Source organism: Catharus ustulatus, chromosome 23 (genome assembly GCF_009819885.2).
Source record: "Catharus ustulatus isolate bCatUst1 chromosome 23, bCatUst1.pri.v2, whole genome shotgun sequence".
In the NCBI taxonomy this organism is placed as follows: domain Eukaryota; kingdom Metazoa; phylum Chordata; class Aves; order Passeriformes; family Turdidae; genus Catharus; species Catharus ustulatus.
This window is the reverse complement of record NC_046243.1, coordinates 4,861,634-4,877,120: the sequence shown is the minus strand read 5'-3', so window position 1 is coordinate 4,877,120 and position 15,487 is coordinate 4,861,634. Positions and strand designations below refer to the sequence as shown.

General features: G+C 51.2%; 1 protein-coding gene across 4 annotated transcripts in view; it reads left to right on the top strand.

The window, feature by feature from the left end:
- Positions 1 to 15,487, top strand: part of KANSL1 (KAT8 regulatory NSL complex subunit 1) — a 72,811-nt gene that overhangs the window by 42,387 nt on the left and 14,937 nt on the right. For all 4 annotated transcript variants that reach the window (XM_033078962.2, XM_033078960.2, XM_033078963.2 and 1 more), the window contains exons 3-5: positions 9,111 to 9,252; positions 11,899 to 12,000; positions 15,230 to 15,345. In XM_033078962.2, coding sequence (XP_032934853.1) covers positions 9,111 to 9,252; positions 11,899 to 12,000; positions 15,230 to 15,345 — 360 coding nt within the window. The remainder of the gene's footprint in view (positions 1 to 9,110; positions 9,253 to 11,898; positions 12,001 to 15,229; positions 15,346 to 15,487) is intronic.

Sequence of the window (15,487 nt, the reverse complement as noted above, 5' to 3'; positions counted from 1 at the left end):
CTCCAAGCCCAGCCCATTTCAGCCATGTTTGGCACTGCTGAGAACTTCTCCTTCTACTGGAAATCTTCCCTGGCCTCTACCTGATCTGTCCTGAGGTCATTACATGGTGCAAACAAATGTATTTTTAGACTCACAGAATGGTTTGGGTTGAAAGGAGCCTTAAAGCTCGTCCAATCTCACCCACCTCCCTCTAGACCAGGTTGCTCCAAGCCCCAGCCTTGAACATTTCCAGGGATGGGGAGTAAAAAACTCTCTGCACTTCTCAACTGATGCCTTTGTGTGAGCTTAAAATCCTCCTTGCTCTAACGAGCTGTGAGGAAAACTGAAAAAAAAAAACCAAAAACACTTTTTAGGAGATTTTTGTGAGGGGGTTTACAGTTTTTGTGATCAGGTACAGAGCAGAGTGCAATTTTGTGATTGCAGAGCTGTGTTCAGGAGCACAGTGTCGGAATTCTGTGTTTGGAGAATTCTGTGTTTGCAGAGCTCTCTCCTCTTCCTCCCAGGACATGAAAGAGCAGATAAGGAGGGTGAGGTCATCCCAGCAGTGCAGAAATTTCCCAGGCCTCGAGCTGAGCCTGTTTCAGTGTAATCACTTATCCTGAAGTTTCATTTTGATCTTGGGCTGCAGAACCTGTGGAGTTAAACAAAAGCCCCCCTGGTCCCCATGAGCCATGACAAAACACCCTTTGACCTCTGGTCTTAATGGCTGCATAATGAGAAGTGAAGAGACTGAAGCTGCTTTTTCATCCCTGGAAAGATGGGAGTATCCAGTGCTGCTCACTCCTCTCTGGTGTTTACTGGGTGGGGGCAAAGAGGAAGACTCTATCTGCTGTGAGATAAACCAAGAGGAAAATGAAAGCAGCTTTTATTTGTTGTCTTGCTCACTTCCATCCTGGAGTGACAGTGACCAGGAGTGGCTGAGTGGAAACAAGATTCTTTATCCTGTGTCAGTGTGGGTGAGCTCTGTTGTTGGGAGGTTTGGTAAATACTGCAGGAACACTCAGCTCCCCTCTTGCAAGGAGTTCTTTGCTTTAACTCCACTTTCTTCTTGGATATCTCATAGTGAGATTGTTCTGGTGGTGCTGCCCGAGTGGGGAAGCCTCAGGACACTCAGAGCTGTAGTGGCACTTGTTGGGATCGAGTTGAGATCAGCACAGCCAGGAGATGCCTTGGTTGGTGCCATTTGCCTTAAGGTGCGAGCTGGAAGGTTTTAACATCCTGGAGAATCATTCCATAAATTCTGCCTTCAGTAACTCTCCTGAGCAGTGAAAACATGTCCCAAATACATCCTGTTCTGACACAGTGTTGTGTTAGAGCTGCTCACCAGAGCTCGGGGCTGCCGTCCTCACCCTGGCAATAATTCCATGTAGTTTCTGTATTATGGAATATTGATTTACTGTGGAGCGTAAAAATGTGCCGTACTCAGCAGAAGGGCCTCTCCAATTGTTATGCTCCAGGAACACTGCTGCTCAGGAATGTGAAATAAATTTTCCCTTTTAACAATGGCTCCTGATTTGCATAGTCTCTATTCTTGTTCCCCGGGGGCTGTGGCTCTAATGGGCTGCAGCAGCGCTCCCCCCTTGGACACCAAACTCTGTCTGCACACACACAAAGCTTTGCTGGGGAACAAGTGGAGTAACTTCTCCAACAGCTTACTCTGCTGTGCTCTCAGTTCTGTTTGAAGAACTTCACTGAACACCCCCTTCCATCTCTGCTTTGGTGTTCTAACTGCATTATTTTCAGGGAAGCTTGTTTTCCAGCAATCCAGAAAGTTCTGTTGTCCCACACTGCCAAGTGTGAGGTGAGACAGGAGCTGGGCATGGCTGGTTTGCTCCTCTGGTGCTTTGCTTTGGAGTTTGCAATATTCAAGATAACATCCTGTGGTTGTTGCTGGCCGTGCTCATGATGTGTTGGTGAGGATGTCACAGCTCTATCATCGCTCAGTGCATCCTCTGAGTGAGCAGGAGGCACTGACCCTCAGCTCTGGAGTTTGCAGAAGAAAGTTATAAATCCCTTGGTGAGATCCCACCTTTAATGTGGAGAGGAGGAAAAAATGAGCACAATTTCCATTGGCTTCGTGCTTCTGCCACTTTGTGCTTTCTTGGAGAAGAGTTTTAACTCCTAGTGAAAAATCTAAGAAAGGTGATGATTGTCCTGTGCAGCTCAATCCTACTGGGAAGCTGCTGTAAGCAAAATTATAATATTGATAAAGGACCCTACTCAGCAAAAAGAAGGATATGCTCCTGGAAGATGTTTGTTGTATTGAGCAGTTGTATTTTAGGCATTTTGAGGGAAAAGTGGGGCATTCTTGGTTCATAGTTTGTAATGTTGATAATTGCATCTTAACCAGAGCTTTGAGGGAAAAATTCACAGTGAACTGACTGCAGTTGGAGTAAACTTTGGTCCTGGTGTAGTGTCACCTTCTCATTCCTGGATTTAGCTGCAAGGAGCTAAGAAACTGCCTTAATTTCTGGGGTGATGTTGGTCAGGCAGGTCCTCACATGGGCAGCTCAGGCTGCTGTGCTCTGCCTGCCTCTGGAAAACGGCTCCAAGGAATGCTCTTAAAGCATGGCATTGTTCTGCTGCTGTGCCTCTGGAGAGTTGGTTTTTTGGTGTAACAGCAGCTTGTGGTGAGCACACTTGTGATCCCAGCCCTGTCCTTGCTCCCTCACCTTCCCCTTGTCTCCTCACACTTTGGCCATGGGTGCTGAGCAGGATTCACACATGGCCCAAAGTACATTGGCAGGGCTGGAAGAACAAAATCCAAATTGTTGGCTATTGTCACGGAACAATTGTTGCTGCTGAGGGCTCGGGAGCAGCTGGAGCTGGGAATGGCTGTTTTTCAGACAGTCAGCTGGATAAATGCTTGGGGCAGTGCATGGATGTCGTGGTGTGAGATGTGGGGCTCTTGGATCTGAAATAGCACAAAAGCATTTCTGGGAACCCTTCTGCATTCCTGGGCGTTGGAGGGAGCTGCTGCCTGTTCCTCTGGAGCTCCCTGTGTTCCACAGGGATTCGGGAGAGGCTCAGTGTCCCAGTGAGTTACCTGCCCTGCTCCAGCTCCCTGGGATGGGATACAGGGATACAGGGATGGGGTACAGGGATGCAGGGATGGGATACAGGGATACAGGGATGGGATACAGGGATGGGATACAGGGATGGGATACAGGGATACAGGAATGGGATACAGGGATACAGGGATGGGATACAGGGATGGGATACAGGGATGGGATAGGATGGGATACAGGGATGGGATAGGATGGGATACAGGGATACAGGGATGGGATACAGGGATGGGATAGGATGGGATACAGGGATGGGATAGGATGGGATACAGGGATACAGGGATGGGATACAGGGATACAGGGATGGGATAGGATGGGATACAGGGATACAGGGATGGGATACAGGGATACAGGGATGGGATGCTGTGTCACCAGCCTCCTGTAGCACCTGGGGCTGTGGAGTTTCACCTTCACAGAGTCCTGGAATCCTTTCAAAGCCCTCCAAGACCATCTTTTGCAGCTTTAGGCAGGACCTTAACTCCATTCCTGCAGAGCCTGAGCATGGCACCGGGTGAGGACTGATGGCACAGCTCCTGCAGGGCTGGGGTGCTGATTGCTCTGAGCTAAAACCAGCAGGGAAATAAAACAGTAATGTTTTGTTTACTGGTGAGAAACTGGGTACTTTTCGTGGGGCAGGAGCTTGGCTTAGCCCTGCTCGTGCTTTAGGATTTGTGCTCCCAGGTTTTCCCTGAGCAGTGGAGGGTTTTCAGTGGAAATGTCTTTGCTCCCAGCCCGTGGAGGTCCTGGGTTTGTGTGAACACGGGAATGAATGTGCCCAGGGGAGCTGGGAAGGAGACTGAGCAGTGAGCACATGCTGGGAGAGAAGAGCCCTTCAAAGCTGCTGGTTCTGTCCAGGGGTGGGGGCGGCTGTTGAGCTGAACAAATTGTTCACTTTGGCTTCTTCGCAGGCAGAAATGTTACCATCAGCTAATGAGATTGTTCTCGAGCCTTGTGGGGTTTTCTCTTCCTCCCTCAGAGTCATCGTGAGAGTGGGTTTGGCACAGCTTTAACTCCTGCTCCACACACTGATCTGTTTTTGCATTGATCCAATACAATAAGAATAATAAGAATAGGATAAAAGCTTGGTGAGCTGAAGAGTGAATGGGAAGAGTATATGGGGGCAGGAGCAAAGTGGAAAATAGCTGAATTGTTGTCTTACTGAGGAAAGGTGCCCTGGGCTCTGTCCTAGTGCCAGCCCCTCTCTGGAAGGGGCTGACACCTTCCCAGCCTCTGGGAGGGGAGGGAGGCTGAGCTTGTCCCTGGGGGGAAATCTGGAACTCCAGAACTTTGAACCAGCGTGATTTCCTCTGCCCAAAGCTGTGCAGGAAAGAGGAGAGTAAATACTGCCCTGGAAGGTGACTGCATTCCAGGGGACAGCAAAGCCCCTGGGAGCGTGGCAGTGCAGATGGAAAGTGCCTGGAAAGCTGGAGCTGTGCTGTGCATTGGTGTGTGAGTGTCCGGGGCTGGGAGCTGCCCTGGGCTCTGCCTCCTCCTGGCAGCCCTGCCAGAGCCACTCTGTGCTTCCAGTGAATCCCTGCACGCCTGTCCCAGCTCCAGCCTGGCTCCTGCACAGCTCCTCAATACTTCTGTGCTGTGTTCCTCTCTCTCCTGGCATCCTCTGTTTCTTCCAGCGTGACCTGTTATTCCTCATTTAACATCAAGATGGTTTGGGTTTGCTCAAGTGCTTGGAGTGGCAGAAACAATCTCCCTGCAGACCCCGTGGCTGTTTCTCATTCATTCTGCTGATTCCTAGAAGTGCTTCTGATAATGTAGATCCCCTCCAGCCTGCAACTTCCCACTCTGAAATCGGTTCTAGCTCCATTTTGCTCCATGTCATTACCAGGGTGGTTTAGCAGCAGCTGGTGGATCTGCTCTGCTCACTTTGCAGCTGGGCCTTTAGTAGGGCAGTCTCCTGGTGGAAAATAAGTCTGCTAATCTCTAATTCCCTCGGTTTGTTTGGGCTGTGTCTGTCTGCCTGGTTGGAATTCAGCTGCATGGGCTCAGCAGAAAGCAGCACGGCCTGGTGGGCGGGTGGGCTGACTGAGGGGCTCAGAGCTGAGGCTGAGATTGGATTTTGGGAAGAAATCCTTCCCTGGCAGGGTGGGCAGGGCTGGCACAGGTGCCCAGAGCAGCTGTGGCTGCCCCTGGATCCCTGGACAGGTTTTGGAGCCCCTGGGCAGTGGGAGGTTGGACTGAGTGATCCCTGTGCCAACCTGGCCACCTCACAGGCAGCAATTCCTCCCCAGGATCCAATCCAGCCTTCCATCTATCCCTTTGAAGCCATTCCCCCTTGTCCTGTCACTCCCTGCCCTCTGAGAAGTCCCTCTCCACCTTCCTTGCAGGCTCTCTTTGGTTTAGAAAGGCAGGAGAGGGCTGTGCTGTCCCCCAGGGCAGGTGGAGGTTTCAGCTCCCTGGACATCACACCCTGTGCTCTGCACGGTTGCTCCTTTCAAATGCCAGATGAGAAAAGAATCATTTTCACAGAATGCTTATGGGGGCATTAAAGCTGAGGAATATCTGCAGGTGCTCATCCAGAGCTGATCCCACAGGGAACATCCCTGCCATGGTGCTGCTGCCATCTCCTCGCAGGGCAGGGTGGGACCGGGCTGGGAAAGGCTCAGCTCTAAATATAGAGACACACTAGGCTGGTGCTGTTTTGGAAAGTGTGGCTGAGCCATCACTCTGTCCCTCCCCTCCTCCCCTGCTGCCGCAGGGTGTCAGAGGATGAAGTGTACATTACTGTGTTTCGCTTTCTTGGGTTATTTTTGGTTCAAATCCAGTGGGTTTTTCTGGGGTAGGATGTGTCCTGATTTTAAGGTGAGGAGCAGGTCTGCTGCTGCTTGTGCTCTGCCATGCCACTTAAGAAACTAAATGGATTTAAAACTTTTTTTTTCATACTTAATCTCAGTTTGTGTGTAATCTGAGTGAAAGAATGAGCTGCATTTAACAGCACAGGCCAGTGTTCAGCAGCAGAGGTGCTTTGTAATGCTGGGAGAGGCAAACCAGGGAGCTACCACTTTGGGTGTACTCTGAGCAACACTTGATTCTGAAAACAATTCCCAGGGCTCTGTGGATCCCCAAAGAGCAAACTGCTGAAATCTGGTTTTACATGGAGATACTCCAGAGGGAGGGATGTGAGCTGCTGGAGGAGTTTTGGAGAAACTTGGAGGGCAGAAGGCAGCAGATGCCACTGCTGTGCTGGGGAACGTGGCTCTGGAGGGACAGAGGGGCAGCAGGAGTGTGGATAGAGAGTCTTGTTCTGAATGCATGGCTTTCACCTGCAGTTTGAAACAACCAACTCCTCCTCTGCAGGGTATTTCTGTCAGTTGATTTGAAACTTGTAACAACCCTGGGGATTTTCTGTATTTATTTCATTTTTAGGCGAGTGCATTTGGTAGCAGTTATGCCTAAATCAGATTTTTTTAAGAACTTGATGATTTCTGATTTCTGCTTCTTCCCATCTCTGCAGCTGGGGCTGCCTCAGTACAAACCTCAGTGACCACGTGCTGCCTCTGCTGTCGTGGCTGGTTTCAGCTCTGAAATGGGTTAATCTCAGCAGAAGACTTTCTGGTTTGATTTTGGAGGAAACATCTGGACATTGCTGTGGCTCCCTTGCCCCACGTGCTCTGGCTGGTTCAAAATTGCTACGCAGAAGGAGGGGGAGATGGGCAAAGGGAATTATTTTGTGATTAATTTCTTAATTGCTAAGCACCCAGATGTGGCACAGGCTTTGTGCAGCAACACTGGGTTTGTCAGCACTTTCTGCTGATGCTTTGTTTCCACACCATGTCAGAGCTTTCTTCCTTTCTGGGCAGCCTTAATATTTATCTACGGGAATCAGGATACTTAGGTTATATTTTCATGATATTGTGGCTTTTATCGTGGAGAGTGGAGCTGTGGATTTATCCATTCCTTACCATCTTTGTGTTCCTTCCTGCCCTGGAGCGCAGCAGTAGGAATTGAGGGTTTTTTTAAGGCAGTTGATGTGATCTCCTGGCTTCTTTATTTGCTTGGTCCATGCATCAGGTGCAGAAATCAGGTTTGCTTTGCTGTTGCTGCTGTGTCCTCTGCAGCACATCGCTGGCAAGGCTGGCCCTGTTGGTCCTTGTCAGCCCCAGCAGTGGTGGTGGAACTTGTCACTGAGTTAATTGTGGTGTGAGCCACTTTGAGGTGGATCTGGGGACTGATGGCAGACACTTTCTTTGGAGACTCCAGTCCCTGGGTTCCAGAGGCTGTTGGAATGTTGGGTGCAGGGTCTGCAGTGATCATTGGTGAGGTGGTGCCAGGATGGAGCTGCTGCTGTGCCTTTGGGCTCTGCTGGGCTGCTGTGGGCTGGGAGGATGACATTGTCTGTGGGCTCTGCTGGGCTGTGAGGACATCCTTGTGAGGATAACACTGTCTTTGGGCTCTGCTGTGGGCTGTGAGGATGTCCCTGTGAGGATAGCACTGTCTGTGGGCTGGGAGGATGACATTGTCTGTGGGCTCTGCTGGGCTGGGAGGATGTCCCTGTGTGGATAGCACTGTCTGTGGGCTGGGAGGATATCCCTGTGTGGATAGCACTGTCTGTGGGCTCTGCTGTGGGCTGTGTGGTGGACATCCCTGTGAGGAAAACACTGTCTGTGGGCTGGGAGGATATCCCTGTGTGGATAGCACTGTCTGTGGGCTCTGCTGTGGGCTGTGTGGTGGATATCCCTGTGAGAAAAACACTGCCTGTGGGCTGTGTGGATATCCCTGTAGGATGATGCTGTGTGTCCAACTCTGGGGTTGGCAGTGGGCTGTGTGGTGGATATCCCCGTGAGGGTGATGCTGTGTGGGTATCCCTGTAGGATGATGCTGTGTGTCCAGCTCTGGGGTTGCTGTGGCTGTGTGGGTATGCCTGTAGGGTGATGCTGTGTGGATATCCCTGTGGGATTATAACACTCTCTGTCGTTGCAGGAGGCGCAGGGCAGAGTGGAGGTGGGCAGCAGGATGCTCTCTGGGTATCCCTGTAGGGTGATGCTGTGTGGATATCCCTGTGGGATTATAACACTCTCTGTCGTTGCAGGAGGCGCAGGGCAGAGTGGAGGTGGGCAGCAGGATGCTCTCTGGGTATCCCTGTAGGGTGATGCTGTGTGTCCAGCTCTGGGGTTGCAGTGGGCTGTGTGTGGGTATCCCTGCAGGATTATAACGCTCTGTGTCCTTGCAGGAGGCGCAGGGCAGAGTGGAGGTGGGCAGCAGGATGCTCTGTAGATATCTCTGTAGGGTGATGCTCTGTGGATATCCCTGTGAGGATGATGCTGTGTGTCCAGCTCTGGGGTTGCAGTGGGCTGTGTGTGGGTATCCCTGCAGGATGATAACGCTCTGTGTCGTTGCAGAAGGTGCAGGGCAGAGTGGAGGTGGGCAGCAGGATGCTCTGTGGGTATCCCTATAGGGTGATACTATGTGGATATCCCTGCAGGATGATGCTGTGTGTCAGTTCTGTGGGGTTGCTGTGGCTGTGTGGGTATCCCTGTGAGGATGATGCTGTATGGGTATCCCTGTAGGGTGATGCTGTGTGGATATCCCTGTAGGGTGATGCTGTGTGGATATCCCTGTAGGGTGATGCTGTGTGTCCAGCTCTGGGGTTGCAGTGGGCTGTGTGTGGGTATCCCTGCAGGATGATAACGCTGTGTGTCCTTGCAGGAGGCGCAGGGCAGAGTGGAGGTGGGCAGCAGGATGCTCTGTGGATATCCCTGTGAGATTATAACACTCTGTGTCCTTGCAGGAGGCGCAGGGCAGAGTGGAGGTGGGCAGCAGGATGCTCTGTGGATATCCCTATGAGGATGATGCTGTGTGGATATCCCTGTAGGGTGATGCTCTGTGGGTATCCCTGCAGGATTATAACACTCTGTGTCCTTGCAGGAGGCGCAGGGCAGAGTGGAGGTGGGCAGCAGGATGCTCTGTGGGTATCCCTGTGGGATGATAACGCTCTGTGTCCTTGCAGGAGGCGCAGGGCAGAGTGGAGGTGGGCAGCAGGATGCTCTGTGGGTATCCCTGTGAGGTTTATAACACTCTGTGTCGTTGCAGGAGGCGCAGGGCAGAGTGGAGGTGGGCAGCAGACCGCGCTGCCATCGTCAGCCGCTGGAACTGGCTCCAGGCGCACGTGTCGGACCTGGAGTACCGCATCCGCCAGCAGACCGACATCTACAAACAGATCAGAGCCAACAAGGTGAGCACAGGCCTGGGCACCTGGGCTGCTCGTGGCTCCCTCTGACACCCCACAGGGGTCTGCTGCTTTTCCCCTGCCTCTCTCACAGCAGATTGCAAAGCTGTGACTAATGCTAATACAATTTGGCATGGGCTGGGTGTAATTCCTGTCCCTGCTTCAGTGTGATAACGTGAAGGGAGCAGTACCTTGCTTTAGAGTCAGTCTGTGCTGCTGAGCAGAGCTGCTGCTCTTGGATTGTGATGCTGTTCCCCATCATTCAAGCCTTTCTCTTTTTCTTTGATATTTTTTAAAGACCTTCTCATTCTTTCTTTTTGGGAGTAGCTGAAGATGTGGATAAGAAAAACTGAGGCTTAGTGGAAAAGGGAGTGGCCTGTGGAGGAAGTTAGTTCAGATGCTATCTGAATAGGCCTAAAATTGAGTCTGTTCCATTTAAAAAAAGATCATTTTTTGGTGCTGACCTTTCTCTGTGGAAGGAATTTTTTTTTAGCATTGCTCTCGGTGGGAGAATGGGGGAGAGCAGAGAAGGGATGAGGAAGGGATTGTTATGGAGACTTGTTCAGGCATGCACATCTAAATGTCAGGCCTTGGAGGGAGGAATGTCTGAAGGCTCCTGGTGTTGCATCAACTGAGAGATCCTCAGGAATTCAGCCTGGCAGAGGCCCTTCCCAAGATGTGCTGCTCTGGGGGTGGTGGGCAGAGGCTTGCAGGGGCAGAAGGCAGGGGAGGGAGGCTGGACTTTGATGCAGCTGTGCAGAAAAACAGCGCTAATTGAGTGAGTGAGGGCTCTGAATGAGTAGGTGGAAGAGCACGGCTTGTGAGCAGAATCCATTACTGAGAGCAGGGCAGAAAGCTGCTGGGAAGTGGGCAAATGAATGATTCTTCAGAAAGAATCATCTTCCTGAAGATGACAGCATGGTTTTTAGTGCAAAACACAAAATAGCTGAACATCTATATTCTGAAAGTTAAGTAATGGAAGAAACGAGAAAAGTCATGTAATGATGTGGAAAGTTCAGGGCTTGCACAAGGTGAGGACAACTTGACAGGCTCATGAAATGGCCTGAAAATGGTCACAGGCATCCCCTGAGTTTTTATCTAAGGCTGCAGCCTCAAGGTCTGAAAGGAGGTGCTGGCCAGCAGGATCATCCTCTGGTTTGTTCAAAGCAGAGCTCAGCTGTGATAAGCCATGAATTAAGGTGCAGGGGCATTCAGAACTTGGTGTTTTGGGTAGTGGCTGTTCTGCCTGAAGAAGGACAAGAACAGAGCCAGAGTGTCACATACCCATCTCTGACAGGGCTTGCTGGAGATTATTCTTGCACCCAGCTGTCGTTACCTTGATGTCACTGAGCTCTGGGCTGTTTGTAGAACAGATTCTGTTTGCACCAGTGAAAGACTAGAGAGCCTCTTAAAAGGGCTTGGAACAAGAATAGGAGAAACAAGCCCATGTTTCAGTAACACATGAATGTTGGAATGGATTTGGCTTCAAATTGTACAAGGAAAACAGTTAAAGAATTTGGAAACACCTTGTTTTTTCTATCAATATAACTTAAGTCCAGCTTATTTGGCCATAAGGAGGTTAAAATGTAGCTGCTTCAGGAACTCAGAGTTCTACAAGTTCTAAAGTTCAAAGAAATCTGGTATCATTCTTTTTTAGATTAATTACCTTTATATGTTAGAGTTTACATCCCAGTGTACCCTTCAAGGAAGACACATTGCTGTGTCAGATCAAAGCCAGGGAAGGACGAGGCAGTCAAAAATAACCCTGTGTTTTGAGAGTAAACTCAGCCTGGGTGTCTCAGCAGGAATTGTGCTCTGGGCACGTTGGGATCGGCTCGGTGGGAGCCTGGTGAGATGTGGAGGAAAACAGGAAAACATCAGATCAGGGGATGTGCCCAGAGCTGGTGGAGAACACCCTGCAGCTCTGGGGGAGCCCTGCAGATAACCTGCCCAGGTTCTCCTCCAGCTCACTGTGCTGGGACACACTGTGCAACCTCCAGGTTGTTTTCAGGTGACTGATGTGTCTGTTGTTCTCTGAGCAGCCCCTTCACAGTTCCTTGTTTGACCAAATGCAGCTCCTTGAGGCTTGTCTTTGTCTGGGCTGTGTTCATGGCCTGTAGGTTCCACCAACTCCCTAATCCCTTGCACATTTTGCCCTGCTTTGTTAAAATATAGCTCAGAATATGCCTAATTACAGTGATTTTATTTCACTTTGTGTTGTTCTGAGAGCAAAGCAGTCCTGCCTTTAGATTAAGCTTCAGTTAAACAGGGCAGCATCTGTTAAACCTGATAAAACAGTGCTCAGGCACTGTGCTTTGTCCTGCTGAGTTTATAGCAGTATTCTTCCTTTCCTCACTGAATTTTTGTAAATACCACTCCTTGGGAGGGGGAAGTCTGCTCAGAGTAACAGGTTTGTGGATTTTTGTCCAGGTTGTTTGCCTGGCTGTGGTGGCAGGTGAGATGAGAGCCCTGCTCTGTGCTCCTGGGCAGGGCTGCTCAGCCACTGTCCTTCCTCTCTGAGTTGAGCTGAGACGTGAGGAAAAGGAGGCAGCAGCAGGGACTGGGTGTGGCAGCACATCTGGAACGCTGCTGTGCAGTTTGGGGGTGCAGTTCCCCAAGGGATGTGCAGTGATTGCTGTTCCTCTCTTGCAGGGGCTGATCGTCCTCGGTGAAGCTTCGCCCCCCGACCCTGCCGTGGATGATTCCCGTCCCCTGAGAGCTGAGGTGAAGCTGGAGCCTGGGGCAGAGCGCCTGGTGAGTGCCAGCCCTGGGGCTGGGGGCTGCAGGTGCTCCCCTGCACAGCTCTGGGGAGGGAAGGGATGCTCCAGCCATGCCCTGGCTCCTGGAGCAGCTCCTCGCTGTGATCCAGGTGGGAATCACTGATCCTGGTCTGTGGCTCGCCCTCTCCTGCCTTATTTTGGGGTTAATAAACAATAGGATTTAAACACCTTTTGGAACAGGGTTCCTGGGGGCACCTTTGTAATATGCATTAGCATTTTGTGAAGCTTTAAAATCCCAACTAATCCTTTCCCTCCAGCAAAAAAAGTACCTCAAACTGAGAGCAGCATGATTAGCAAAGGCTGCTAAAGATGTGGCTATTTAATATCTGCCTGAGCATTCCCCGTTGGAAAGGGCACTGATGATTGCAGTGAGATGCACTGGAAACTATGCAGAGTGCCAGGTATTTATTATTTAATGCAGAAATGTAGGGCACAGACTAAAGGTTTGATCATACTGTTCAGTGATTGCTCTGGATCCTGGGGATGCATCCATGTGTGAAAATGGAGAGTTTGGAAGTTGTGGTGGAGTAAGGAAAGGGGGTCCCTGGAACTTCTGCAGGTTCCACTTGGCACTTTGTTGTGGCCGGTCCTGTGCACCTTCCTGGGTGTTTATTGCCCTTGCACAGGCACTCACACATCACACACGCTCCCTGTGGCACCCCTGGAACCGCCGCCTCCGGCACCCAGCCCCTGGGCCTGGCCTTAATTAGGGCTGCTCATTAGGGCGGGGTGTTGAGTCAGAGCCTTGATCTGCTCCGAGCCAGAGATTACCCAGAGACGTTCAGTGGCCAGGGCTCTTTCTGGAAAGGGATCTCTGGGGCCTTTCCTGGAGAGGTGCTTATCACTGCAGCACCCTGCAGCCTTTCCCCCAAACCAGCAGAGTGAGGCACAGCTGCACAGGGAGGAACCTTGTGCTCCTCCCTGGATCCCCTCCTGTCCCTTGGCTGCTCCGCGTCCTTGGGCATCGCTCCCTGCGTGGGATGGGGCTGATAATCCCCACCAGCAGCTAATCCTATCACACTGCAGGGAAGGCTTTGCAAACAAGGCCTGGGAACGTCTTCTGGGAAATGGAAGCGCAGTAGGTGAATAAATATTTTTGCCTGAAGATGGAAATAATGTGAAGCCCTGAAGACATAACTTGGTTGTTGGTTTTGATTCCTTGATTGCTTGTCTAGTGAGGGGCTGCATGTGAAATATTTAATTAGGGGCTGTGTGTAGCAGTAGGTGGAGGTCTGAACCTGCCTGATGGTGTTAGGGTGTTTTGGGAGCACAGGGGACACTCCTGGTGTTGGCTCCAGCCTAGCTGTGTGCACACAGCTGCTGTGCTGCCCTGATGGGCACCAGCAGATGTGCTACAGCTGAACCTTGGGCACCCCTGAGAACCCCAGGGATCCTGAGGACCTGGACTTGAGACCCAAAACACACAGAGAGCTCAGTGAGGAGCAGGGGTGATATCCTGGTGCCATGGATGCTGCTCTGGATCCCAGCCTGGAGAGCAGCAGGGCTTTGGGAGTGCAGTGAGAGTGCAGGAGGTGTTGGCTGTGCCTGTGCAGGGTACACCCAGCTCAGGGTGATAAAGGGAGCCTGGGCTGCTCCTGATAAACCCACAGGGGATTGAAATCCAGCTCCTCCATGGGAAGCACTCAGCCCCTCTGTTCCTGTCCTAACCACCAAGACAGAGCGAGCTCTTGGAGAAGAAGTTCCTCCTTTCAGCCCCTTTGTGGAGAAGAACATAAAGGATTTCCAAAGAGCTCATGAGTCACGAGCACCCGCCCTGCTGCAGCAGGGGAGCCTCCGGCGGGGCTCACGTGGAGCTCAGCCTTGCCAAGCCTCTGGAAAGCAGAGGGAAAGTGTTCAGCTCCTGCATGACTTCACCTGGCTGGGCTCTGGCTTCACCTGGTGCCTCAGGTGTGAGCTGAGCTGGCTCCTCCGTCTCTCTGGGTGGCAGAGTTGGTCTCGTCCTGTCTTTGCTCCCCCATAGGAGAAATGTCTCTTTTAGCAGAAGTGTAAAAATCCCTGCAAAGTTCCTCAAACAGGCCCAGGCAGAAGTTGTCTGAGTTGTTAGAAATTGCCCTTCCCTGGGTGACTCAGGTCTCTGCTCTTCTGGAAACTGCTAATCCAGCACTGCCATGGCCTGTTGTTTATTGAGTGGGGGGTGATTGCAGGGAAGATTTAATCACCACAGTCCAGATGGGTTTGGGATGCAGTCAGGGCCAAGCAGGGGGCTTGGCTGACCATCTGTGTGGTGTCAGAGCTCTGCTTTTGCCTTTTTTCTTGGTACTTGAACCACATCACCACTGTGTGTGCTCAAAGGGGGAACCCCAGCGAGAGGCAGGGCAGGGAGCGTAGGAAGTGCTGCATGAAGGAAGAAATAAAGTTTAACCCCAGGGAGGAGCGTGTCTGACACAAAACCAGGGCTGAAGGTGGTGACTGCCAGAGGCATGGACACACAGGGGCTGCCCCAGGGTGGGGAGCAGGAATGTCCCTGCTGGGAGGTGCAAAGGCAGTGTGTCCTTGGAGGCTTGGTGACAATGCTGCTGCTCCCTGCAGAGCCAGGGGTTTGTGGTTCAGACCTCAGACAGAAGGGACTGGGGAGCACTGTGTTTTTAACTCAATTTTTAGTCACTTTGCTCTACCAAAAAGGTGTTTCCAGCTTTGTATTTATCCACCACTTTCAGCATCACAGTCGCCCTGCTCCCATCCAAACCCCGCTCATTTTAAACACTCCCCAAAATGCTGTTTGGGCTGTGCTTGCACAGGTAGTGAGTTAAAATGCAAATTCAGTTTTGCAAGTCAGTTCCCCTCTCCCTCCCTCCCTGTTTTCCCCCACAGTGCTTAGGCAGGAACTCTCAACCACACAGCTCAGAACAGAAACCAGACTGCAGGAGAGGCTCAGAGCTTTACAGGTGGTGATGAACTTGTTTGCACCACGGAGACAAAATGCTAAAATCTCCTTAAAGCCCTCAGCCTTTCATGCTCCTGGTTGCCTGAGGGGAATTAAAGCCCTCTGGATCTTGGAATGAAAGAGCTGCCATGTATCCATCCTCTGAGATCTCCTGGTGCCCCTGCTCTGTTCTGCAGTGACTCCTGAACCCTTGGAAACCCATGGCTGCACTGCAGAATCCTCAAACAGAACCCAAAAATAAACATTGTGGCTATTTAAGAACCTTTCACTGATTTGTGTTTTTCTCACCCTTCCTCAGAGTGTGTCTGGATCCCAGCCCCTAGAAAACTTGGGTATTCCTGCTGCAAATCCTCCTGAATCCCACCCCGCCAAGCCCTGTGGAGCACCAAGACCTGTCAATGGAGTTATTAACACGTAAGCTCCTGGCAATTTCCCACTGCAGACCAGGCTGTAACTGGGTTTTAAGTGGGTTGGTGATGGTATAGGTGGTGTCTTTCTTCAAAAAGTACAGTAGTGCATCATGCCTGGAAACATTTTGGAGGAGATTGCTTGCTTG